Source organism: Gadus morhua, chromosome 14 (genome assembly GCF_902167405.1).
Source record: "Gadus morhua chromosome 14, gadMor3.0, whole genome shotgun sequence".
Classification (NCBI taxonomy): Eukaryota; Metazoa; Chordata; class Actinopteri; order Gadiformes; family Gadidae; genus Gadus; species Gadus morhua.
In genome coordinates this window covers 2,769,202-2,794,686 of record NC_044061.1, presented here as the reverse complement: position 1 = coordinate 2,794,686, position 25,485 = coordinate 2,769,202, and the positions used below count along the sequence as shown (strand labels likewise).

General features: G+C 46.5%; 4 protein-coding genes across 10 annotated transcripts; 2 read left to right on the top strand and 2 right to left on the bottom strand.

Moving 5' to 3' along the window:
- Positions 1–425: 425 nt before the first annotated feature.
- Positions 426–5,645, bottom strand: LOC115558724 (BTB/POZ domain-containing protein 1). Of its 4 annotated transcripts, none has more exons than XM_030377122.1 (8): positions 5,054–5,644; positions 4,611–4,767; positions 3,764–3,869; positions 3,051–3,248; positions 2,253–2,445; positions 1,812–1,899; positions 1,536–1,682; positions 426–1,284 (listed from the first exon to the last, which is right to left on the bottom strand). In XM_030377122.1, the coding sequence occupies exons 1-8, from the start codon at positions 5,479–5,481 to the stop codon at positions 1,126–1,128; spliced, it is 1,476 nt and encodes a 491-aa protein (XP_030232982.1). In that variant the 5' UTR covers positions 5,482–5,644; the 3' UTR covers positions 426–1,125. The 4 variants fall into 4 exon arrangements, with proteins under 4 accessions (XP_030232982.1, XP_030232983.1, XP_030232981.1 ...); XM_030377123.1 differs by having other exon boundaries at positions 2,253–2,382; XM_030377121.1 differs by having other exon boundaries at positions 1,536–1,899; positions 2,253–2,382; positions 5,054–5,645.
- Positions 5,646–6,115: 470 nt separating this feature from the next.
- Positions 6,116–10,387, top strand: LOC115558682 (transmembrane 6 superfamily member 1). 4 transcript variants are annotated; one of them, XM_030377034.1, is made up of 10 exons: positions 6,116–6,395; positions 6,535–6,638; positions 7,127–7,224; positions 7,334–7,437; positions 7,705–7,787; positions 8,258–8,376; positions 8,508–8,612; positions 8,701–8,793; positions 9,043–9,162; positions 9,918–10,387. In XM_030377034.1, the coding sequence occupies exons 1-10, from the start codon at positions 6,208–6,210 to the stop codon at positions 10,107–10,109; spliced, it is 1,206 nt and encodes a 401-aa protein (XP_030232894.1). In that variant the 5' UTR covers positions 6,116–6,207; the 3' UTR covers positions 10,110–10,387. The 4 variants fall into 4 exon arrangements, with proteins under 4 accessions (XP_030232894.1, XP_030232893.1, XP_030232892.1 ...); XM_030377033.1 differs by having other exon boundaries at positions 7,334–7,590; XM_030377032.1 differs by having other exon boundaries at positions 7,334–7,787.
- A 349-nt stretch (positions 10,388–10,736) lies between these two features.
- Positions 10,737–16,204, top strand: zrsr2 (zinc finger (CCCH type), RNA-binding motif and serine/arginine rich 2). The gene is made up of 11 exons (XM_030377031.1): positions 10,737–11,004; positions 11,300–11,379; positions 11,529–11,607; positions 11,707–11,815; positions 12,159–12,245; positions 12,884–12,922; positions 13,373–13,503; positions 14,032–14,245; positions 14,629–14,684; positions 14,780–14,889; positions 15,137–16,204. The coding sequence occupies exons 1-11, from the start codon at positions 10,967–10,969 to the stop codon at positions 16,102–16,104; spliced, it is 1,911 nt and encodes a 636-aa protein (XP_030232891.1). The 5' UTR covers positions 10,737–10,966; the 3' UTR covers positions 16,105–16,204.
- Positions 16,205–16,206: 2 nt separating this feature from the next.
- Positions 16,207–20,455, bottom strand: ap1s2 (adaptor related protein complex 1 subunit sigma 2). The gene is made up of 5 exons (XM_030377036.1): positions 20,209–20,455; positions 19,497–19,675; positions 18,838–18,946; positions 18,111–18,248; positions 16,207–17,238 (listed from the first exon to the last, which is right to left on the bottom strand). Exons 2-5 carry the CDS (start codon positions 19,673–19,675, stop codon positions 17,191–17,193), a joined length of 474 nt encoding a protein of 157 aa, XP_030232896.1. The 5' UTR covers positions 20,209–20,455; the 3' UTR covers positions 16,207–17,190.
- Between the last annotated feature and the right edge of the window lie 5,030 nt (positions 20,456–25,485).

Genomic DNA, 25,485 nt, shown 5'->3' with positions numbered 1-25,485 from the left:
TCAATTCCTTGACCAGATCATTAACATGACGGTATCATGATCTATCCATATCTACATTACCCTGGTAATGAATTCAAGATCAACCAGCCCTAATAAACTATTGTACTTAACATTCAGGCCAGGTGTGGTAAGGTGCAAAATAAGTTGTGCACATCTGGAGTTTTATATGTAGGTAATATTTATACTGTGACTAAACAGGAACGTTTTATCGTTAAAAATAAGTCTCTAAAGTACTAGTAAGGTCTACTCTAGAAAGTAGTTGACAATTATAGCGCACCGTTGATATGGCGCTTATCTTGTCGATAAGTGGGATCTTATGGCGCCACCTAGTGACAAGAATACGCATCCAGCTCTTCAGCAATTAAATAGGGAAAACTAAACTCGGTTTTGTTTAAATTTGATAAAAATATTTCTCATTGCAAAAATAAAGTGTCAAAGATGGTTTTATTACATGTTAAGTGCTTAGAAAACAATATGGCATCATAAATTAGTTTGTACCACAAGCAATCTCGTACCAGTATATACACATTGAGCCGCATCCATGGACTAAAAAACACTTAAACTACAGCTGAATGAGTGATGCTGCTGGTGCACATAGAAAAAAAGAAAACGTGTCTACAGAGCTTCTGAGCTGGTCTGCAAAGACGATCCAAAAGAATAAGACAAGGCAATGTTGAGTGTATATGAGGATTTAAAGAGATAAACTACACATGTACCTTGGCTGTCTGGTCGTGCCTTTGAGTAATAATGACAAGTCTACAGCATACAATCAATTTCACCTCCAACCTAAAACCAAAGTATTGATCACCTACAAATTCCCACTGGCCCTTGAACTAAAGCAAATTAAACCTTGTCACCCATAAATCCTGTGTTTCTGTGACTAGTTTTGCATGATATAAAAAAACGAAACAATGAACATACATCGACAAAAAAATACAATCAAAAGAAGATGATTGGGGAGAAACACTACAGTTAGACATAGCATCCCATCCACAAGTAGAAACACACAACTCTGGAACCGTCCACATGGATGTGGAGAGCCAGGGTCTGTCTAGCCCTGCAGCCCCCACCGGCGCAGAGGCCCCTGGGTGGGCTGCCCCCCCCCCCCCCCCCCCCTGGAGGACATCAGATGTAGTAAATGATCTCGGGGATCTGGCCGTCCTCTACCGAGGTACCGTTGTTGTTGCCTGGCGAGCTGAAGAAGAAGAAGGTGGTTTTGGGGCCGGGCCCCGACTCGTGGCTCACCTTCTTCAGACCTTTGGTACCGTAGTGGGAGTCCGGACCCTGGGGGGGGGGGGGGGGAAGGGAATGCATTGGTGTCGCCACAGGATTCCATAGCATTGACATAAACTCTGAATAAGGACGTTTACGCAAAAGTATATGAAATCCCTTTCTTAAAAAAGGCTTTTCAAAATAAAGCTTCTAACTTTTATTAACAATGATCGTATCCATTTCAGCACATTTAACAAGTTCCTGATCCTCCATCCTCATCATGGATGGGGGGGGGGGGGGGGCCCAGGCGGGCGTTCACCCACCTTCAGCGTAGCGCAGGCGGTGTAGCTGACGTTGGGTAGGATCTCCACGGGCTCCTTGAACATGACCCTGAAGGTGCTGGCCGTGCCGTCGCAGCTGAAGCCCGTGTCGTTCTGGCCCAGCGTCTGGCTCTTATCACTCTCGATGATCTGGAAAGGAAAGCTAAATGAGTCTGGGGAGAAGGGTTTGAAGGGCGTGTGTTGCTGCTGCTGCTGCTGCTGTTGTGGGGGGTGCGGGTGTCTTTCCTCTCGGTGTGCGGTTGTCACGTGGAGGTTTACCTGAATGTTGACCTGGTAGTCGTTGGGTCCGTGTATTGAACCGTATAAGCCAAACCCAACTACTGATATTCTTCTATTGACATTAAATCTGGAGAGAGAAATTAAAATGCATACGTTAGTACGTTTTTATTCACATTCATAAATGGATTGGAATTTTGTTGAATACACCACATTTGACGCTTTCATTACAATACACCAAATCAAACTTCCGATAATACCATGTCCACATTACAGACATCAATCGTGTAAAAATCAGCTGCGTATAACGCCCAATCCCATTTCTACCCCTTAGCCCTTCCCCTTACCCCTTCAAAACAAGGGGGAGGGGTAAATGGAAGGGGTAAGGGGTAGAAATGGGATTGGGCCTAAATTCGAAACCTTTAGGTCTCAAAATGCCTCCAATGTGCCCATGATGGAGTCTTCCTGGGGCCTGGGTCTCACCTAATGCGGTCGCTGGTCCCACTGTATCCCCATCGACTCTCAACCTGCTGGAATCTACTAATACTGCACTCCTTTCCCCTGAGACTGCAGCGGGGCCTGTCATTGTACTCAACCCGCGGTTTGGGGTTTACTGTAAAGTGGAGAAACAGATTTACCACCTCCCGATCGAACAATATTCCAGACTGGGCAGGCCCTGTTGCACAAGGAAAAATATATAACTGGTTTCTACCGGTGTAGTGTTTTGGACAGTTCAGGTTTATCAAATACAAAACAAAGATCTTCATACATACAGATTATCCAATCACAAAAAAAATGACAGCTCTACAACAATCCAACCAAAGGAGGAAACCATCCAAACTAGAGCCCGACCGATATATCGGCTGGTCGATTTTTTTCGACCGATAATGGCCTTCAACGATGTTTGCCGATATGAAACGGTGTCGATATTTAACATATCGGCTGATAAATCAATATCGGTCCTTTTTTACTCCCTACATGGGGAGTAAAAAAAATCAGTCGGGCTCCAATGTTTAACAAGGAGATCGCTGCAATCGCCGTTTCTGATTCATTTGGACCAGATAGCTGAGAGGTCACATAACTGTGCCACGTCAGCTAGGGCAGAACAGCATCACGTTGCACCGGTTTGAAACAGAAAGAGCTATCGCAGTGTTTGGTGACATTCCTCTGGTTGGATTTTTGAGATGAATTGCTGATTCACACAATCAACAGACTAGTGAGTGATATGAGAGTGTTAATATCACAGAATAATGTAATGAAACAAAATGTGTATTCATTTACCTGCCGCAAACTCTTCCACGGTCATGAGCGGGAAGCGGATGAGGGTGAGGGCTTTGCCCAGAACCTTCTGCTTGTTCTCCGCAGTGATCGGCAGCTGCTGCCTGAAGCACTCGGCCTCGGACCAGCGCACGACCGCCCCGAACAGACGGCTCTCCCTGATGCCCAGCGTGTCCCTCTCCAGCACCGCGCACAGAGTGTCTGCACAGACACGCACAGCGTCGTTAGACACAAGTCAGTCAACACACACAGCGTCGTTAGACACAAGTCAGCCAACGCACACAGCGTCGTTATCGACACACGTCAGTCAACACACACAGCGTCGTTATCGACACAAGTCAGTCAACACACACAGCGTCGTTATCGTCACAAGTCAGTCAGTCAGTAGAAAGACGGACTGCTGTCATAGAGACACACAGTAGTCTCTCTCTCTTTCTCTCTCTTTCTCTTATTGGTCGAGCGGGGGCGGAATGGTGAATCCAGACCATCAAATTGTCTCGGAATCCATTTTGAGGAACACACACACACACACACACACACACACACACACACACACACACACACACACACACACACACACACACACACACACACACACACACACACACACACACACACACACACACATTCCTTTTCCGTGTTTACTCTGTGGACGTGTTTATGATGGGGAAGCGAGCCAGGCTTTACCAGGGGAGTGGTAGTGACCTCTGACCTACCTAGGTCGATGTCCGTGAACCCCTCTGCGTTGACGGCGTCCGCGGTGCTCTTGTCGATGGTGTCCAGGCAGAGACTGGCGAGCTGAGGCTCGTCGAACAGCCTGGCCTGGGAAGAGAAACATCAGATACAGTGAGGATTACGGGTCACGGGTTAAGGACTTTCCTGAGCCTTGAATTCTTCTTTTTCAAAGATTTGTTTAAGATTTTATCCTTTTTATTGTAGTAGAGTGAGATGGACAGGAAGGCGTGGGAGATAGAAGACATGGAGCAGAGGAACACAGGCAGGAACCGAATCTGGGTCGCTGCGATCGGGACTAGGCCTTAATGGTACGCTCTCTAACTGGAGAACCACCAGGGCGCCCCTGGATTGAATTCTTCCTACATATTAAACTACTGCATATTCCCAGTGAACCCCACCTAAATGAAAGGACCACTAAAGGTACATTTGTTCTAGTATTTTAAAAGATTCATACAATAATTCTGAATGCTGAAAACTTGAGATTTTGTGTATCAAATTCACTCCACTACTCATATCTTACCTGCATATACATGTATACCAACCAAGGATATATACCTATATCCAAGCCAAAATATACAGAAGGCACACGCACTATACATCAATATAACCCCCATGTTGTCCATATGGGACTCAATCATGTGATAGACGTGTGAGAGGCCTTACATCCCATCACTAAAGCCGTTTAATGTAGAGATCCTGCTCTTGAAATGAGGAATGCATTTCTCTATCCTCCTCATCTCCACACCCACATGATAAATATAAATACCCATCCCAGACTATATCTGGCCGACAGACGGAGGAGAGACGGTGTTCTGAAGGACCACCCACCTGGGTGAGCAGCATGAAGGCGTTGTCCGCCCGGAGGTGCTTAGTTAGGAACTCTACACAGTGCCCCTCCAGGGCTGGCACCGCGTACTTCTTCGCAGTGTACAGCGTTGTCATCACCGTCTCCGGCCCGATGTGGATCTCGTCAGAGTACAGAAACCTGGACGAATCACGACAGGACATCCAGCATCATCGTTTTACAAAAAAAATCCTTTCGGGCGAACGGGATGAATCACCTGAGTGAATGTTGATTTATGAACCAACGTTGCAGTAATAAACTGTCCTGTCGGCCTGTTTTAGGACTATAAAGAGGCCGACCCCCCTTGGGGTTACTGTACGTCTCCATCTGTCTATCCGTGTCTGTATGCTTCCTCTCTCTTTCTGTCTGTGTCGGTCTGTCTATGTTGATTTATGAACCAACGTTGCAGTAAATAAACAGGGCCTACCTGAGCAGCGACAGAAACGCTGCAGGCTCCACATCAGGCAGCTCTATCTCCGCAGACGTGGTGGCCATCCCGCCGTTGAACATGGCATCGAACACAGCACTGCCGGCGGCCAGGACGAACTTATGCGCCGGGATCCTCTGGGCCTGCCTGCCCTTACCGACCACGAACCTCACGTCACTCAGCAGCTCGTTATTGAACAGGAAGGCGAAGCGCTCCTTCAGGGAGCTCTTGGTGGCCTGCCAGTTGTACATGGGCTCCCGGTGGAGGCCCCCCGCTGCGGCCGCTGCGGCTGCAGGGGGAGCGGGGAGCACAGCGGCAGACGCGGCGGAATTCGCCGCCGCCGCGTTCATGGCCGCGCCAGGCTGTGTGTAATTGGACGCATGCCCTTCAAGGTGAGGCGCAGCGGGCGCACCGCCGCCTGTCGCCATCCTGCACCGCCCGACGGCCGGTGTGTGTAATCGGTGATCAAGTGAAGAGCGAAGACTGAAGTGAAACGCGCATATCACCCGTGTTTAGGTGGTCTCCAGTTGCAGCATCGTCGGTGTGTTTACCAGCTTGCTGTGCGCTCCTCCCAGTGTGACGCACACACGCTGCGCTCCTTCGTTGGTCGAAGGAGCGCAGGAGGTGTCGCCGGCTAGTGGAGGGAGGAGAGTTTGGGCTGAGCCACATCACATCATGCACGCATAGAGGGTCTGATAACATGCTTTAAAGTAGACTGCGGATGCATTAAACGGTTAAAAAGAAAGAAAAGAAAAGAAATAGTAATTGGTATTTTTTTTCCACAATTTGCCACTTTGAGATAATTCGCTCGATTCATCCTCTTCAGATTTCCTTTCACCTGGAAAGAACTTTGAAACTTTTCTAAGTGACTCCACTTAGTGATGAGAGAGAGAGAGAGAGAGAGAGAGAGAGAGAGAGAGAGAGAGAGAGAGAGAGAGAGAGAGAGAGAGAGAGAGAGAGAGAGAGAGAGAGAGAGAGAGAGAGAGAGAGAGAGAGAGAGAGGGGGGGGGGGGGGGGGGAGAGGGAGGGGGGGGGGGGGGGGGGGAGAGGGAGGGAGGGAGGGACAGCAGACGGGCAGGCGCGCAAAGCACGAAGTTATCAAACTCCTAACTTGAATAGTGCGAGGCAAGACACCACTTGAAGCACTTAGTTTAATGTGTGTTCATTGTGAACGGGATCTAAAGGGATCTAATATTCTGACTGAACCAAATATCTGGAACTATAGGCTTGGATCAAATACGGCCGCTGCGATGAACGTGTCTGCCGGGTCGGGCGTGTTCCTCCTGTCCCTGATGTCCATCCCCATCTCCTTCCTCTTTAACTCACTCATGTGCAACAGCAGGTAAGGTGAATGGTATTTTGTTTAAAGTTAGTATGTCTCACCATTTACAATAATTGATTTCTTCACTGATGATCGAAAAGTATGGAGGGAAATTAACTGACCCGCACTGATGTTTGTGATTATATTTGATTTATGGCAGCATTGAAGCTGTCTTCTTTGCTGGATGCACGACAGTGCTCATCCTGACCATTTCGGCGCGGTTTCTGCTGAAGAGGAAGACCCCCGCAGACCCCCTCTTCTATGGTGAGGGTCAACGTGAGGCTTCTCTAACCTGCTGACGTCGTCGTGACGGTTTTTCACGCTGTTGGTCGTGATCTACATTCTATATAAAACATTAGATATAAAACCTCCCATGTGCCTCTGTACTTCCACTCCTTCTGGGTGTCTGTCTGTCTGTCTGTCTGTCTGTCTGTCTGTCTGCCTCTCTGTCTCCGTGACAGCATTGTGTTTGTCTGTCTGTCCCTCTGCCTGTCTGTCTGTCTATCTGACAGCAGTATGTCTGCCTGTCTGTCTGTCTGACAGCAATGTGTATGCCTGTCTGTCTGTCTGTCTGTCTGTCTGTCTGTCTGTCTGTCTGTCTGTCTGTCTGACAGCAGTGTGTCTGTCTGTCTGTCTGTATGCAGCAGTGTGTCTACCTGTCTGTCTGACAGCAGTGTGTCTACCTGTCTGTCTGACAGCAGTGTGAACCCCCAGTGGCTGACCTGTGCGTCTGTACCCCCCCACCCCTGCAGTGTACGCGGTGCACGCCTTCCTGAGTGTGGTGAACCTGATCATCGGGCTGGAGCAGGACAACATCATCGACGGCTTCATGACCTTCTACCTCAAGGAGGCCAGTGATGTCTACCGTGGTTTACGTGAATATGAGTGGAGCTGATCGTACCTGATCGTACCTGATCACCTCCCCCTGGTTCTGACGGTTATGGTCTGAACACCTCCAGGCTGAACCTCACATCAACACGGCCTACGGTCACATGATCTCCTACTGGGACGGCTGCGTGCACTACCTCATGTACCTGCTGATGGTGGCGGCTATCACCTGGGGGTACTGTCCGTCTGTCTGTCTGTCTGTCTGTCTGTCTGTCTGTCTGTCTGTGTCTGTCCGTCCGTCCGTCCGTCCGTCCGTCCGCCTGTCTGTCTGCCTGTCTGTCTGTCTCTACCTCATGTACCTGCTGATGGTGGCGGCTATCACCTGGGGGTACTGTCTGTCTGTCTGTCTGTCTGTCTGTCTGTCTGTCTGTCTCTCTGTCTGTCTGTCTGTCTCTACCTCATGTACCTGCTCATGGTGGTTTACAGAGTGTTGTGTCCCCAGGGGCAGCTACCGGGCGATCGGTCTGTACTGGGTGGGCTCCTTCCTCATGAGGGTCATGGTCTACATACTGGGGAACGCTGTGGGTAGGTCCACACACACACACACACACACACACACACACACACACACACACACACACACACACACACACACACACACACACACACACACACACACACACACACACACACATACACACACACACACACACACACACACACACGTGCCCTCAAAGACCTGAACACTTTATGTACTTTGAGGTATCTGTTGTTCTGTGCTGTTATGTTCATTCCCATTATTTGCCATTAGGTGTTATGTTAAGTTCCTTCATGTTATGTTCCGCCAAGCTATGTTATAGTATGATGTCCCCCGTTACTTTGTGTGACTTTCCATGATGCTATGTTCCATTATGTAACGTTACGTGATGTTTCGTTTTTTTTTACTTTTCTTTGCGTCAAGTTGTGTTCCTTTGATGTTATTTCCTATTATGTAACGTTACGTATGATGCAACTTTTGTAGCCTTGTTGTCTTTATTTCCCTTTTTGTTTCACAGGGAAGTATGGGACCCAGGTGGGTCCTCTGTTCCTCCTGCACATCTCGTACGTCTTGGTGTCTGTCTGGGCCTGCTTCAGGGTCTTCAGCCAGCCCCCCACGCTGGAGATCACAGGCCAAGTAAGCAAAAGTCAATCACTGTCAAAAGGTCATGTTTAAACAGCACATACTCGCGTTATTTGTGTAACAAAGCTATGCAGTACGGTTTGGGCCAGTGAGACAACACATTATTTTTACATTTACTTTACTAGAGCATCCCGCTGAAGCGGAGCAAGAATGTCCTCAGGAGACCTCTAGACGTTCTGTTCATCATCTACCTCGTCCTTGCAACGGCTTTCTGCATCTTCAGAGGCCTGGTAAGCATGCATAGTAATTACTATTTATTATTACTTCATATTATTAATACTTATTACCAGCATTTAAAACATCCTGTTTTCTCTTGAGGTTGTGCTGGACTGTCCCTGGGAATGGTGTCTAGAGTACGCTCAGAAATACGAGCCCTACCTGAAAGACCCTTCAGCCTACCCTAAAATACAGGTAACCAAACTGATATCGATATATTTATTGATATTACTATTGACATTACAGTTGACATTACAGTTACAATATCATTAACATAACATCCACTTCCGATGGCATTACAGCTTCCGCTGACCGGGACGTGATTTTGGAGCCCTGTCTGACTCTTTTATATCGTTTTGCGTTTGACCATTACAGACTGGAACTTGCACATCTCGTACTTGATACCCATTCAAAGCCTGAGGGCTCTGTGTCTTTGCTTGCCAGATGCTGGTGGGCATGTTGTACTCAGGGCCGTACTACATCATGGCTCTCTATGGGCTCGTGGTCCCTGGATGTGAGTGGATGCCAGACCTCACCCTTGTCCACTCGGGGGCTCTCGCACAAGTGGGTACAATCCATCATTCATGTACAAATATACAAAGCATAAATGTAAAAAAAAAAGGTATTCTTTAAACTTCAGACATCATTCCTCACAAGGATTATTGTTCTCACAGAAAACTATTTACCGTCCCGTGAGGTTATGTTTTAATTCAAAAGCTGAGTGCTTGAATCCTCCAGTATATCAGCCTGGTCGGTACAACGTTAGCTTTGTTGCTGGAATTCCCGACGTGCTATCAGTCACCACGATGACAAAGGCAGGGCTAACTTCAGACCAGGCATGGTGCTATTCATCTAAATGTCAGCTGTGTGGCCGAGCTATTAATAGAGATGCTCAGGGAAATATGGCTGCTATGATGATGTTGTACTGTTTTTTCACCCTGATGAGAAGGAACAGGTTTGAACATGACACATAGAAACCCACAAGCCCAAATTCAGACTTCTAGCAGAAGTCAACACTTTCCGTAACTAAGCACCAGGAAAAGGCCCAAACCGGGAACACTGAGCTGAATTGTTTGGCTTAGTGCTTTGTTTTATTTTATTTTATTTTATTTTCAGTGAATTCAGATACATGTCATTAGGAAGGAGGCAGGGGTTGGGCTTTTTGATCAAGGATTCAAGCAGCTTAAGCAGAGGACATCGGGCCTCGAACCCAGTACCTTTCAGCTGGGGAGTCCCTCCACTGCAGACTACCCTGCCCACGCTCTTTCCTCTTTAATGTTCTTCCTCTTTCACCTGTCGTCGTTGTTATCACTTCCCAGGCTCAGTTCTCTCACATCGGCGCGTCCCTCCACACGCGGACCCCGTTCTCGTACCGCGTCCCTGCAGCCGGACAGCTGCTGTTCCTGCTGGTCAACCTGCTGTACGGCCTGCTGCCCCAGGCCCTTTGCTACCGCTGCGCCACACGCCCGGAGCTCTTCCTCCGCCCCAGCCCGGAACGGAAGACACAGTGAAGGAGCAAGATGTGTGTGTGTGTGTGTGTGTGTGTGTGTGTGTGTGTGTGTGTGTGTGTGTGTGTGTGTGTGTGTGTGTGTGTGTGTGTGTGTGTGTGTGTGTGTGTGTGTGTGTGTGTGTGTGTGTGTTTGTGTGTGTGTGTGTTGGGGTGTGTGTGTGTGTGTGTGTGTGTGTGTGTGTGTGTGTGTATGGTTAAATATAATTGCACCAAAGTGTATTATTAGTGTGAATAATAATTTAATAAATGCAACCATTCAATAAAAAACATCCCACAGTACAGATGACATATATTTTGTAAATAAAGCTTAATACAATTTAAGATCAAATATAATTACACCTAAAGCGCCGATTACATACATTTAGTTAATAAGGCTTAACATGATCATCAAGCTAATAAAAATATGTTTGCTAAATGTATGATTTAGTTGTTTAGTACTAGGAATGTGTGTATGAAGATGTAGTAAAGTTGGTAATCAGCATTTTGTCTGAATCAATAATAACAGAAACCACAAAATGAATGTTTTATGTATGTGTCTTTGTTTAAATCTGTGCATATTCATTTATTTAATATCAACTCTGTTTTGTGAACACACGCGTCATCGACCTGATGTTTACAACGGACACCGGAAAGGGAAAGGACAGCGCGAACTCCGAACCGGAAGTTTTTGTATTTCCTTTCCGCCTCTCACGGACGGTTACCACGATCAGTAACAGTTCCGTTAATTTACCTATTTGATCCCTTATCACAAAGAATACAATTCAATGACACACGGACTTACTGGCAGTTAATTCGCCTCTTGATAATAATGCTTAATATTTTATTGAGGCCAACGTGAGCAGCTCCCGCCCAGCTGTCATGGCGGCGCCCGTGGCGGTCCAGGTCCCCGCGATGAGGTCTGTGAATTGAATGCTCTTTAATGCTCTTAAATCTCTAGTTTGAATGAATTAAACCTTAACCAAGCTCATACGGTGTTTTGCATGGACATGTCTCCTGTTCACTGCCCTTTTAAAACGTAAGACGTAAAAACGTGTGCGCGTGTGTGTATGTGTACCTATTGAAACAAAACCCCACTAGTTAACCAGGTATAGTGAGGTTTTGTAATCAAAACTATAACCAGGTTTATATCCCACTATAACCAAGTTTTGGTCCAGGTTTATAATCACCCTCCCTGTGTTTTCTGTCCTGCAGTAAAAAGCAACGCTTGGCTGTTTTGAAGAAGGAGAGAAGGAAGCGTAAACGTCAGGCTTTAGCCCAAGCCAGAGAAGGCGGTATGTTCCTATTAAAGATATAGGATGCTTGTCTATTACCCTTTATATTTATACTCAATATGTACCTTACTAACAACCTGGGCTGTAACATTAGACAATAACCCCTTATATCTTATCTTCTGTCATTGCTTGTATCTTATCTGTTAAAGATGGAGAGCGGCCTGAGGAAGAGGAAGAGGATGAGGAGGAGGAAGTTGTCTGTGATGGGGAAGCTTCTGTCCAGGAGAGGTAGGGCGACTCAGCAGTCCTTATATCCGGTGATGAATGCCAACATGGACTGTCGGGCGGTTCAGCCGATTGAAGTGTCTCGTTGTGTTCTCTCTGAAGACAGCGGCACCATGAGGAGTGGCTGGAGAGAGAGAGGCTCGCTCAGGAGGCCTTCCAACTCCGGGCCGAGAGAGAGGAGACTGCCAGGAAGAGGCAAGAGGACGAAGAGGTAACGTCCAGAACGCGATCATCGAAAAGGGGTCCTGGTCTATGATTCTTTAGGAAATCCATGATACATAAACTAAACAATACAGCCAGAAAGAAATGATGGACTCAGTGTACTGTATAGACACCAGTACACGTCAACACAAATACGCTGTCACGTACGCATATCAGCTTATTTCTCAACATCGCTGTCAATTAAAATCAATGCAGTTGATTGCCTCATCATTCATATAACGGCTGCTGGTCCATCTGTGCATCCTGTATATTTCATATTATTGTTCCACAACGTACAATTTGCCTGTGAAAGCTGCCCTCTGCCCCATGTGGGTTGACATCCCTGTTTACAGCGGAGAATAAAGGAGGAGTGGGACACCCAGCAGAAGAAGGAGGAGGAGGAGAAGGAGCACAAGCAGCAGGAGAAGAAGAACAGAGAGGTGAAGCGGTCACCTGGAGGATAAAAACAGTTGTATATATATCCTACGACTACGAGGTTAAACCTTTGGAGGACAATCACATCTTTTTGCAGAACAGCCTGTTCATGTGTTTTATGAGGAGCTTCTGAACTGCCCTCTCCTAGAAGAGTTTAGGTATCGAAGCTTTAACCTTTTAGCCTTAAGCCAAATGTGTCCCTTTGGCTAATAGCTCTTAATTTAGCAAGTCGCGTGGTAGTCTGATGTGGTAAAATAATTTAATATGGTCTTGTAATGGACCTCATCATATGTATAGAGAATCAGCTATGATGTGTTTTGTTTCCGAAGAAGATATACATTTTCAATGTTTTCTTGCATTATATGTAATATGATTGGCCCAAATAATTCACCCTGTTCCTTGACTAAGATGCACACAATGAGAACCAACCTTACCTGGCAACTTCATCCCTCAAGACAAGGATGTATCTTTTACGTGTGTTTTTGTGTAACATCGAAACGTCTATGATACTGTTGAATTGCCCTGCTGGGCAATAGCCTGTTTCCCCTCTGGTAAATATCATCTTAACCTGCTGGAAACAGACATGCGTGGTTGCCTGCCTGCTACACATTTTTCACAAAGCATGTGTTTGCACCATTTGTAGGAGGCTGTTCAGAAAATGTTGGACCAAGCAGAGAGTCAGGTATTTGCATGTTCCTATCCAACGTCCTAACAAGTTTTGTTGGTGTCTAAAGGTCTCTTTATGGTTCCAATTCAACGCAACGCCCACTGATTATGGTCCCACGTTCACGCGACCCAAGGGGGTTATGGACCCCTTACGTCCTTGCGTACCCTCCTTGCGTCCACCACAAGGGCCGGACGTGCGCCTCCCAAAAATCGTACCTTCCGTCGAGGTGACGCACCAGCAAGCGCTGTGATTGGTCCACTTACTAAAAGCCGACGCAGAACCATAAACGTTCACGACTGCGTCGAAGCCTCTGCGTGGACATTGCGTTGAGGGAACGTGGGACCATAAAGAGCCCTTAAGCCAATCATGGCTGACCGTGTCGTAAGCGAATTGGCAGTGAATACAACCGTGGTCGCTTCTTGTAGACCCACGCTCTGTCTCCGGTGGACTGCTTGTGTTCCGTAGCTCAGTAAACCGGTTCAGTGGATGAACCCCGAGGCCCCCAAGACGGAGAACTCTGAGAACTACGGAACCGAGCGCGACGGGCAGAACTGTCCCTTCTTCCTGAAGACGGGAGCGTGTCGATTCGGAGACAGGTACATGGTGCTGCACAAGGACGCCCTTTAAACATTCAGTTTAGAGTCGTTCCGAGAAAGTCCTTCGATACTGCCTGAAATGCAGTAACATGGATGCATGGACGCTTAACTACAAGAAAATAATTGTATTATATATAATTATAGATTGTAAATGTGAATTGTCTAGTTCTGGAAAATAAAATGCAGACAGCAAGCGAACCGACTTTACGTTACTCATCGTAATAGAACCCTTCAATTAGACAAGTGCTAGTAGTAGTTACAATGCTAGACGCTGTATCGGTATATACTCGCTATCGACCGATACTCAAGTTAAGGAATCCTAACTTGAGTTAAGGGACTTAAGGAAAAAATGGTATCATGCTTTGTAAGGCCTTGTGATTGGCAACCCTGTGTGGTTGTGTTGCTCTACACTGTGTGTTTGTAAGGCCTTGTGATTGGCAACCCTGTGTGGTTGTGTTGCTCTACACTGTGTGTTTGTAAGGCCTTGGGATTATAATCATGTTGTTGTTCTGTACCATGTGGACCCAGGTGCTCGCGGCGGCACGCCCACCCCCCATCCAGCTCGACCCTGATGATCCGGGGGATGTTCGTGACGTACGGCATGGACCAGTGTCACCGCGACGACTACGACACGGACGCCTCTCTAGAGCACAGCGAGGAGGACCTGCACGACCACTTCCTGGAGTTCTACCACGACGTGCTGCCTGAGTTCCAGAGCCTCGGACGCGTGGTGCAGTTCAAGGTGCGGGGTTTGGTTTGATATAACATGTTAGGACAAGCCATTCAGAACAATCAAAGCTAACCAACAGCCAATCAAAATGGGGGAATCCCATTTTGATTGGCCGTCGGTTGGCTTTGTTTTTATGAACCAATGTTCTGGATGACTCCCCCATCGTCTGTCCTTTTTTTTTAGGTGACCCCGATTTGGGTTGTGCTTTGATTGTTCTGTCTCACCTGTATGTCGCTGTGGATTCAACGAACAGAATGTACATTTTCTGCCATGATCCTATTTTACAGTTTAGGACATTCTTGCACGTAAACTTTGTTATTTGAGGGCCAAAGAATGCACAATCGGGAGAGCATTTTCTATCAGTCTTTTAATTTGTGCATCTTTTCTTCTTGTAGGTCAGCTGTAACTTTGAACCACATTTAAGAGGAAACGTTTACGTCCAATTCAGCACGTAAGACCAGTCAAACCTACCGGAAAAAAAACCTATTCTTTATTTGGGTGGGAAAGCATTCCCTCACGTGTGTCTTCTGTCTGTGGTGGGTCCAGGGAGGAACAGTGCATGGAGGCCTACCAGAAGTTCAACGGGAGATACTACGCGGGCAAGCAACTCACCTGTGAGCTGTGCCCCGTCACACGCTGGAAGAACGCTATCTGTGGTGAGCCTCGGGGATCTCAATGATTCAAAACGACAATCAGGATGATTTTAAAGGCACAAGCGCCGTAGAGGCTGCCATTTCATATCCGGGTAACTGTGAATATGCTGTGATGCTTTTCATTATTTCCACCTCAAGGAGAATGAGGAACCAGAGTTTGTGCAGCCAGTATTTTGTGTTGCACAGGCGATAATGTGGTGGTAAAAGCCAGTTCTAATTCGGTGTCATGTTTTTGTGCATTTCCTCTCAGGGCTCTTCAACAAGCTCAAGTGTCCGAAGGGGAAACACTGCAACTTCCTGCACGTGTTCCGTAACCCGGGCGACGAGTTCTGGGAGGCGGACCGCGACATATCCCCCGACCGAACGGGGGAGGGCTCCCGCCGGGGGGGGTGGGGCTCGGAGCGGAGGAGTGAGCGGTCCTGGCGGAACCATCGCCACGGCAGCAGGAGCCCGCCGAGGTCGGAACGCTCCGGCACGGGGAGGCGGGGCAGTGAGAGGAGGGGGAGTGAGAGGAGGGAGAGGAGGAGGAGCCAGAGCAGGGAGAGCGCTCGCAGTCACAGGAGAGTGGAGAGCCTGCGGAGTGAGAGTCAGGCGTCCAGAAGGAGGCCTGCGAGCAGCCGGGGGGAGCGCTGTCGGAGCCGCAGCCCGAGTGGCGGCCAAGAGAGGGACAGACTCGGGAACAGGAGCAGGGAACGGGATCGAGAGCGAGACAGGAGTAGAGAGCGAGACGGGTCTCCGGACGGAAGCCCGAACGGGGACTTGCGGGGCGGCGGTAAAGACGGGGAGAGGAGGCCGAAACGGGAGAGGAGCACCCGTCGGAGCCCAGGGAAACAGAACCACGAGGACGGAGAGGGGAGGGACGGGAGCTCAGACGACGGCAACCCCTCGCACCATCGCCATAAACGCTCCAAAAAGAGCAAGAAGAAGAACAAAAAGAAACTCAAGAAGAAGAAGAGGAGCCGGTCGGCCGAGGTGATCAGTTCCTCCGGGGAGTCGGAGAACCAAGACGACGCGGACGTGGAGATCAAGGAAGAGACGTCTCCCCCGAACACCGGGGACGGTGTCCTGGAGGTGTTGTCCGTCGGGCTGAGGCCTGACCCGCGTGTTGAACCTCTGGCAGCCGAGTCGCAGTCTGTTCTGGAGGAGACCGCGGATCCCCCTGAGCTGCCTTGCCAACAGGAGGAAGATGACGTTATCGATGTCAAACCACAGCTCTGATGGCTCTCTCTGTACATAATGGTTTTTTTAGTAAAGAGGATTGACAGAGCTAGTGCTAGATTACATAGCATTTAGTGAATAAAAAATAATTTGAAAACAGGCTTTTGTTTTGGGATACATTTATTGTTAATTATCAGAAGAAAATGCACCGGCAGTGTTGAATAAAGTGATAAAAAGCATAATTATCGCAAATGAATCAATCCATGGATGACTGCAATAAAAAAACAGGACTTGTTAAAAGTGCACCTGCTAACCGCATAAAATAGGATTAGCGTTGGATATCGTTAAAGTGTAGGTCTGCTGCATCCTGTAACGTGGATTTAACAAACATGCAACCTTTAGTGAATAAACTAAATACTTAGAATGGGCCCAGGGCGCTGTAAACTGATCTTAAGAGTTAGAAAATCAATCATTAGATTCTGTTTTTTTTTGTTTTAAATGCTTTAATTCCCTAACGACTAATGTTAGCACAGTGTTCTTTGGTCATTTTAACATGTGAATTAGCCAAGGATACATGAATACTGTCTAAATTTGTCACGTGCCGATGCTACTCTCAAAAGGTTGTTTTTCAGCATAAGGAAAGTAAACAAAAGCAAGGACAGACGGGGAACATCGATTGGACAAGGAAATGGGAATGTGATTGCTCATTCACTTCGACGATACGAAATACAGCAACAGTGAGCGTTCTGTATTCACGCATGAAGTCCTGGGGAATGCAGGGAGACTCGCATCATATTTTCATCTACATCCAATGCAAATGATTCTCAAAGCAGTGCTTGTTGCGGTACCAACCATAAATAGAGATTTAACACCACACGTAACAAAGACTGAACAGGACGTAATACTACACTGCGGATGTGCGGTGAATGTCTTGCTACATTAGTATTCCCGGGCGTTTCCATGGATATCGGCTGGAACATACAGGAGGGATGTGTTTCTCAGACATGGGAGGATTCGGTACGCGGGCGAGGATGATAATACCAGTTGGCACAACATTACGAAAAACAGCAAAGACGACAAGCAAACGAGAACAACAACACTAGATCACAAACACAGGCCAGGGGGTGGATGGACGTGGACCTGGGTCTATGTGAGGCCAATCTCCTCCAGGACACTGCGTGGAGCCTCGGCCTCCTGCCCACGAGAAACAGAGGAAGTGGTTAACAGTGGAATGGTTTTGGGCTGTGCGTTGGTCAATGGTTACGGGAATGGGTGACAGTGTGACGCTGAAACGTCCACTGGCTGTGACCTGATTACGTTTCTGTCTCCTACCCTACAGCCCCGTTAGGAAGGCTAGGAGATCAGCAACGATACATATATCTACATACACACTACAAATTCAACAAGCATCATTTAAGTTGTAATTAAAAGTATGATTACCCCAAGATAACCTCTAGAACCTGTCCTAAAATCATACGATAGGCTAAGCCCGGTCCTAACATCATACGATAGGCTGAGCCCGGTCCTAAAATCATACGATAGGCTGAGCCCGGTCCTAACATCATACGATAGGCTGAGCCCGGTCCTAACATCATACGATAGGCTGAGCCCGGTCCTAACCTCATACGATAGGCTGAGCCGGTCCTAACATCATACGATAGGCTGAGCCCGGTCCTAACATCGTACGATAGGCTGAGCCCGGTCCTAACATCATACGATAGGCTAAGCCCGGTCCTAACATCATACAATAGGCTGAGCCGGTCCTAACATCATACGATAGGCTGAGCCCGGTCCTAACATCATACGATAGGCTGAGCCCGGTCCTAACATCATACGATAGGCTGAGCCCGGTCCTAACATCATACGATAGGCTGAGCCCGGTCCTAACATCATACGATAGGCTAAGCCCGGTCCTAACATCATACAATAGGCTGAGCCGGTCCTAACATCATACGATAGGCTGAGCCCGGTCCTAACATCATACGATAGGCTGAGCCCGGTCCTAACATCATACGATAGGCTGAGCCCGGTCCTAACATCATACGATAGGCTGAGGCCGTCCCCACCTCCTGCAGCAGATCGGCCTGCTCGATGGCCTTCAACACGTTCTTCTTGGACGTCTCCTGGGCCTCTCCGCCCAGCAGGAACTCGTCCAGGATGAAGTAGGCCTTCTCAAAGTTAAAGATGATGTCAAGCTCGCAGACCTGTTGAACCACACCCCCACACGTTACACATCTACGTTTACATGGAGGGCATTTAGCAGACAGCTCGATAACCAGGATAAGATGCTACACAATGCTAAGTACTATTCATCCCTCATCTCTAATGTAAACTCTGATGATGACGATCAGTCATATTTAATTAGGAATGTGTCTTTATATAATTAAAAAAATAATATAAAGACAATATATTAAAGGGGACATATTATACCACCAGGTGCGAGTGGGAAAATTTGCCCCATATGACATCACTAGTGGGCATGTCCACCTAGATCTGTGCTGGATAGATGAGCAACGTTTACTTCAGTCCACTGGGTAGGCTGGTAGACTCATCTATCCAGCACACATCTAGGTGGGACACGCCCACTAGTGATGTCATATGGGGCAGATTTTCGAAACGGCTTGTAAGGCTAATCACACTCACACCTGGTGGTACAATATGTCCCCTTTAAACACATTATGATTGTGTCTTTTTTTTTGACACATGAACTCACTTCCCAACATAATCTACCCGGTTCAACTGGACTGAGGATAAGAACGTGCGATCACCCTCAAAGCGTTGCCTGGTACTCACACTGCCAAAGTATTTGTCGAGCAGCTCCACGTATCTGTGGATGATCTCCAGGGTGATCAGCTCGTTGTCTTGGTCCTCAACGGCACAGCAGAAGTACAGACTAGCATATCTACAACACAACAGAGATACAAGCTAGGATCGCTATACAGGCTGCTAGGGTGTCTACCACACAGAGACACAGGGGGGGGCGTTTATTATCACTTCAGTGACCAAAACTTATTTTCTTTAGGCGGCATGTGGCTCAGGAGGTAGAGCGGATTGGCTGATGACCTAGTGCTACTTCGATCCCCGGCTTCTCCTACCTGAGTGTCGAGGTGTCCCTGAGCAAGACGCCTCACCCTTACTGCTCCTGACGAGCTGGCTGTCGCCTCGCATGTTTGTGTGAATGAGTGTATGAATGGATGATTGTGAGGCAATATCATAAAGCGCTTTGAGTGGCCACTGGGTAGAAAAGCTCTGTATAAATGCAGAACATTTACCTAGAATAGATGATGGAGCCCCAACTCATCTTTCTGACAACAAAAGCTTAAGGGTTTATCGAAAGTATGGCAGCTGTAGATTGATGTTGAAACAACCTCATGGAGCACATGTGCTGCATGATGTTCTTTCATACTCTCCCTAGATACATCTTCTGCGCTGTCACAGTGGTTCGTACTTACCTCTTGTAGACAATCTTGAGGTCCCGCCACTCCAGGAAGCTGCACATCTTGGGCTTCCTGGCCAGGATGGTCTGGACCAGGTCCCTGGAGATCTTCTTCCTCTCCTTGTCGGAGAGAGGAACGTACCACTTCTGCAGCCGCAGCTTCCCCTGCCGGCTGAACAGGAGCATGAACTGCATCTGGAGATAAAATAGATCATATTTTTATTGCATATATTATCTATAAATATTATATATATTATTAATATATTAAAGGATTCGAGGGGAAATAAAATACAATTCAATAACAATAAAAGGAAATGTGTAACAATGTTGATTAAGTATTCTGCGGCTTGTGTGTGGATATAAAACCATATTAAATAAATAATATATCATATTATAATTACATATATTATAACTAAATATTATATAAATCATTACAATATTAAGGAAATCGGGGTGGGGGGGGAGGCAATAAAAAAATTCGACAACAATAACAGAAAAAGTGCAACAATGTTGTCATATAATTGTTCATCAATATATTAGATTAATATATATGTATACATATAAAACCTTATGTAAGCAAATCACCAATGTAAACAAATGTTAGGAGAGCTTTATAGACTCTGTTAGCTCGGTGGCTATGTCGTTTGCTGCGCTCAGGGCTATCAGTGTCATTACGCCCTTTCCCATGAAGCTAACTTAATCACACTTTAACGCAACACAAAACCAACCTTGGCTTCCTATAGACCCCCGGTGTAGCGTTGGATGATCGCTAAATAATCCACAAATCAGTATGTAAGTTATGTCACAGAACAGGAATAAATAACAGTACGTCTGCAGCTAGCTGCCAGGCTAGCTACACTGCTTCCTTAGCGTAGATGACAAGCCAGCGCACTGCTCTGTGATTGGTCCAAACGTCTACCCTGGCTCACATTGGTCCAGAATAATCCGTTATGTTCAGACTCATGATGATGTGAGTCAGAGCATGAACATCCTATAACCGGAATATCTCTCTCTCTCTCTCTCTCTCTCTCTCTCTCTCTCTCTCTCTCTCTCTCTCTCTCTCTCTCTCTCTCTCTCTCTCTCTCTCTCTCTCTCTCTCTCTCTCTCTCTCTCTCTCTCCCTCTCTCTCTCTCCCTCTCTCTCTCTCCCTCTCTCTCTCTCTCTCTCTCTCTCTCTCTCTCTCTCTCTCTCTCTCTCTCTCTCTCTCTCTCTCTCTCTCTCTCTCTCTCTCTCTCTCTCTCTCTATCAATTCAATTCAATTAAATTCAAAAAAGCTTTATTGGCATGAGAAATATACATTTGCATTGCCAAAGCAGGTGAACAATAAAATAAACAGCGATATAATATAAAAAGGTAAGGTATATATTATAATAATATAATAAGTAAAAAACGTTAAATACAAAATATCTATACGTATCAAATGTTATACTATAAAAATAGTTTAAAAGTAAAATGTGGGATATTATAAAAATTACAAGAATTACAGTATCTCGTATAAACAGAAAAATTAAAGAAACACTCCAAATACACAGTATTTACATTATGGAGGATGTGTGCAATAGTGCAATTATTGTGTGCAGAGTGAGTCCAGGGGGGTGAGTATATGGGGAGTTGGAGGTCCTTCTCTCATCACAACAGGTGACGAATCTTGCTGCTGCGTTCGCACATTGTTGTATTTCGCCCAACAGGCATGGCAGTTTGTGAGCATCTGGGGTGTCTTTGAGGTCCTTGCATGCCTTTGTAATCCGTGGGAAGTGCGTATTCCTGATGTCTTCGTATGACCGGCAGGAAGTCAGGAAATGCAGTTCTGTCTCTAGTGGGGGGGGGCATCAGTACCTCTTGGATAGGGGCCCAGGATTTGGTGCAACGTTCCTGGTTGGTTGTTGTGTTTTGGACAGATTCCCAGGACAAGCTGGCTAAGGGGACACTTTTCTGGGTGTAACTCTGTGTGGACAAGAGCCTGGTTGTGGAATGTGTTGCTGTCGCTTTTTTTAAGGTGGTTTTACAATTTTAGGGCTCTCTTCTGAATTATAATAACGATTGGTTATTGTCTGAATGCAGTATTTGGCGTCTTTCTTTCGACTTTAGTATTGAATTGCAGAATTCTGCATGAAGAGTTTCAATTTGATGTGCCTCCAATTTTATAAAATCTTGGTTGGTGACCCAGACCCCAAACTTCACAGCCGTAGAGCGCAATGGGCTCTATCACTGCGTCAAATATTTTTAGCCAGATCTTAATTGGGATGTCTAGTTAGATATTTCTTTTTATGGCATAAAAAGCCCTCCTTGCCTTGTCTCTCAGGTCATTAACAGCTTTGTTGAAATTTCCTGTGGCGTTTATGTTTATGCCGAGGTAGGTTTAGTTTTTGTTTGCTTTAGAGTAACAGTGTCTAGGTGGAATGTGTATTTGTTGAGGCTGGGTCTTTTTACAAATATCATTATTTTGGTTTTACTAAGGTTCACTCTCTCTCTCTCTCTCTCTCTCTCTCTCTCTCTCTCTCTCTCTCTCTCTCTCTCTCTCTCTCTCTCTCTCTCTCTCTCTCTCTTTATAAATATATATATATATATAGGGTCGCGTCAAATCAAAGCGCACTGGAAAATCATGCACAGAAACATTCACAATCTCAGCTCCAAGTCTCAGCTCCAAACCTCCGAACCTGCAGGGGGCAGAGAGAAAGTCAGTGCGCGTGAGTAACCAAGCCCTGCCCTGCACTTCCTGTGGCAGGCAATCACCTGCACACCTGCATGGGAGGAAAAAGTTTGTGAGAGAGAAGTTGAGAACATAGGAAATCTTCCAGCAAACATTTAATACAAAGAAAGGCGCTCGGCTCATGATCAAAACACTGGAGACGGAACTGGTAGAGAAATGGACTTTCTTATTTAAATGAATATAAATATGTGAAATGTTGAAAAGGTATATTAAGGCATTGCATCAGTACTTAAGTTGGAGTAGTAGTCTGTTTGTGCCTGATCAGTTGTTGTATATGTAATTAACTTGAGTTGCATTGCAAAATGATAGTTTGTAAAATATCAGGCTTGATCTGAATGCTGACTGAAATTGTAAAGTAAAAGGCATCCTTATGTTTAAATGAAATCATAATTTGCTTGCTTATGTTTGAAACCTTTAATTATTTGATGTGCTTTTGCAGGACTTTGTTGCTTATTTAACTGCAGAAGACGCAATGATTTGATTGGCAGTATCAAATGTGATGTGTTTTGTCTAAAACATATATTATTTGATAATAATGCAATGTCTTTTTTCTTGTAATTTATCTGTGAAGGTTTTCAACCTAACTGCACTATTCTATGCAATTCACTTCTAAATAAAGAACAAGAGGAAGAGAATTTGAGTTGTCCCTTGCGTCATTCCAAGTATTTGATCAAGCGGTTTTTCAAGTTTGGGCTAGAGCTGATCACCAAAACCTTACATAACCTGACTATATATATAGGGAGGGGGGGGAGAGAGGGAGAGATGTTTTTTTATTTGCTACTAATATTCAGAAGATAAAAATGTCAGCAGCGTAGAAGGAAATGACACGATGCAGTGTTGTGGCATCTGTAGAATGTCTCCCTCTGCTGTAAAACAAGCTGGCCTACAATAAAATAAGTAAATAAGAGATCCGAAAATAAATCTACAGATTTATAATTTGATACATCTGATAAATCTGGCCACAGAAGGAATATATTTGCAAAAGACAAAATTGAATATAAAGCTATGTAAGTCCAAAAAAAATGTGCAAATGTATTTGAGGATGTCGCTTAAGTCAAGTTCAGCTGTTCAGCTGAACGACTCTGAAAACTTAGATTAAAAAGAAAATCATTAGATTTTTTTTTTTTTAATGTTTAGTTCTCTAATGTTAGTTCAGTGTTCTGACCTAACATTAACTAATGTTAGTTCAATGTAAGTGTCTGTGTGGGACATGACATTCTTTTGCAAATGTATTTCAGGATGTCGCTAGAAACATCTCAGCAACCAGCTGAAATAAAGCGATGCATAAATTGAGACAACCTCCCCCCCCCGTGAAGTATAACCAAAACATGTCTCTTATGATGACGAGTGCCTGTCGGACCCCCGCGGAGTGCGACGGCCGGCGTTCATCCCTCATCTCCTCTCCTGGGGGTCCCGTCCTCAGCCTCCCGCCACTCCTCTCCAACGCCATCTGTCATGTGGACCGACCTGCAGCGGAGACACCCATCCACGGCCAACACACAGACACACAGACAGACAGAGAGACACACAGACAGACACACAGAGAGACACACAGACAGACAGAGAGAGAGAGACAGACACACAGACAGACAGAGAGATACACAGACAGATACAGATATAGATATGGATAGATGTTTGCATATTCTACTCATTCTTCAATCAGATTTATTCCAACTGATTCAGAACCAGTTGATGATTTAACTCCCAGCGATCAACACATGAGACCGGGCGCTGGCACGCGGCCGTAGCGGAGACATAATGTGGACAAAACACATTTCCCCTCGCTATCAATTACGGGCTCCACTCCGTCCCGGTGGCGCTCATACTTCATCCTGCCCGCTGGCCGGCCAAGCAGTGCCGATCTGCGGTGTGGCACGGGCCGCGCCGCGCCAACACACGCTCCCCTGATAGGAGAGCAGGTGCAGGACAGGGTCCAGCGGAGCGCAGAGGGCCGCGGTGATACATCAGGTGAACGGGCCGCGCTCCGGCTCCTCCGAGCACGGGGACGAGACCGCACCATTTATAAAGTGGGAGCCTTCCTGTGTGTGTGGGCGTGTGTGTGTGTGGGTGGGTATGTGTGTGATCGTGTGTGTATGTGTGTGTGTGTGTGTGTGTGTGTGTGTGTGTGTGTGTGTGTGTGTGTGTGTGTGTGTGTGCGCGCGCGCGCTTATGTGTGTGTGGTTCTGCGCATGCGCGTGTGTGCGCGTGTGTATGCGAATGTGCGTGTCGCCGTGTGCCTGTGTGTGCTTGTGTATGTGCTTTTGCATGTGTGTGTGTGTGTGTGTGTGCGTGCGTGCGTGCATGTGTTTGTGTGCGTGTGTGGTTGTGCGTGTGCATGCGTTTCCGTGTGCATGCGTTGGCATATGTGTGTGTGCGTGTACAACGAAACAGCGGCGGAATAAAGAGCCCAGCGGTGTGGATGTGGGCAGAGGCCGGGTTGGCAGTTAAAAACCCAACAGGGAGTAATCTGCAGTAATCCCACATTACGAATAAGGGCATATATATCAGATTTATCCCTCTGTTTCCCGGCCTTCCGCTCTCGTCTTGCTGAACCCAAATTTAACCTCTTAAGACACATAAAAGATAGTTTTGTAGGTTGTTGGGAGCGGTTTCCCTTTGTTACTTGTTAAAAAAAAACGATGATTTCCTAACCCCTACAGAGAATATTGGCCTAGGCTACGCATGCAGTCTGTGTTAATGGAAGGAATATAATATTTTACGTCCCGTTGCTATAGCTGAGGTGCTTAACGTGTAATGTAAAAACAGTCAGGCCCATTCATTTTAGTATAAATACTTAACTCTGCTTGATGACACCGACTGGCATGTGAAGCATGTCTTCTTCAGTGGGCAGTGGCAGACAGGAAAGGTATTTCCTCACTTCCACACATAATGACGGCGCCGGTCATTTGGCTGAGAATAATGACAGTTTCGCAAGCTGTAAACCATATCATTGTCATTAGGCCTTTTACACACTGGCGGCGCACAACTAGAGATGCGCTCTGCACACACACACACACACACACACACACACACACACACACACACACACACACACACACACACACACACACACACACACACACACACACACACACGCAAGCACACACATGCACACACACACAAACACACAGGCCGCGTGCGCGCGCACACACACGCGCACCCGTCGCCAAAGTCATTAAATCTCTTTTGAAAAGAGGCCTCATTTGAGAGACGCAATAAAAATTTTAATCATTTTATTACCAAAAGAGTATTTAACAAGTGGGTAATGAAACGCCAAAGGCAGGTTAGCTGAGTT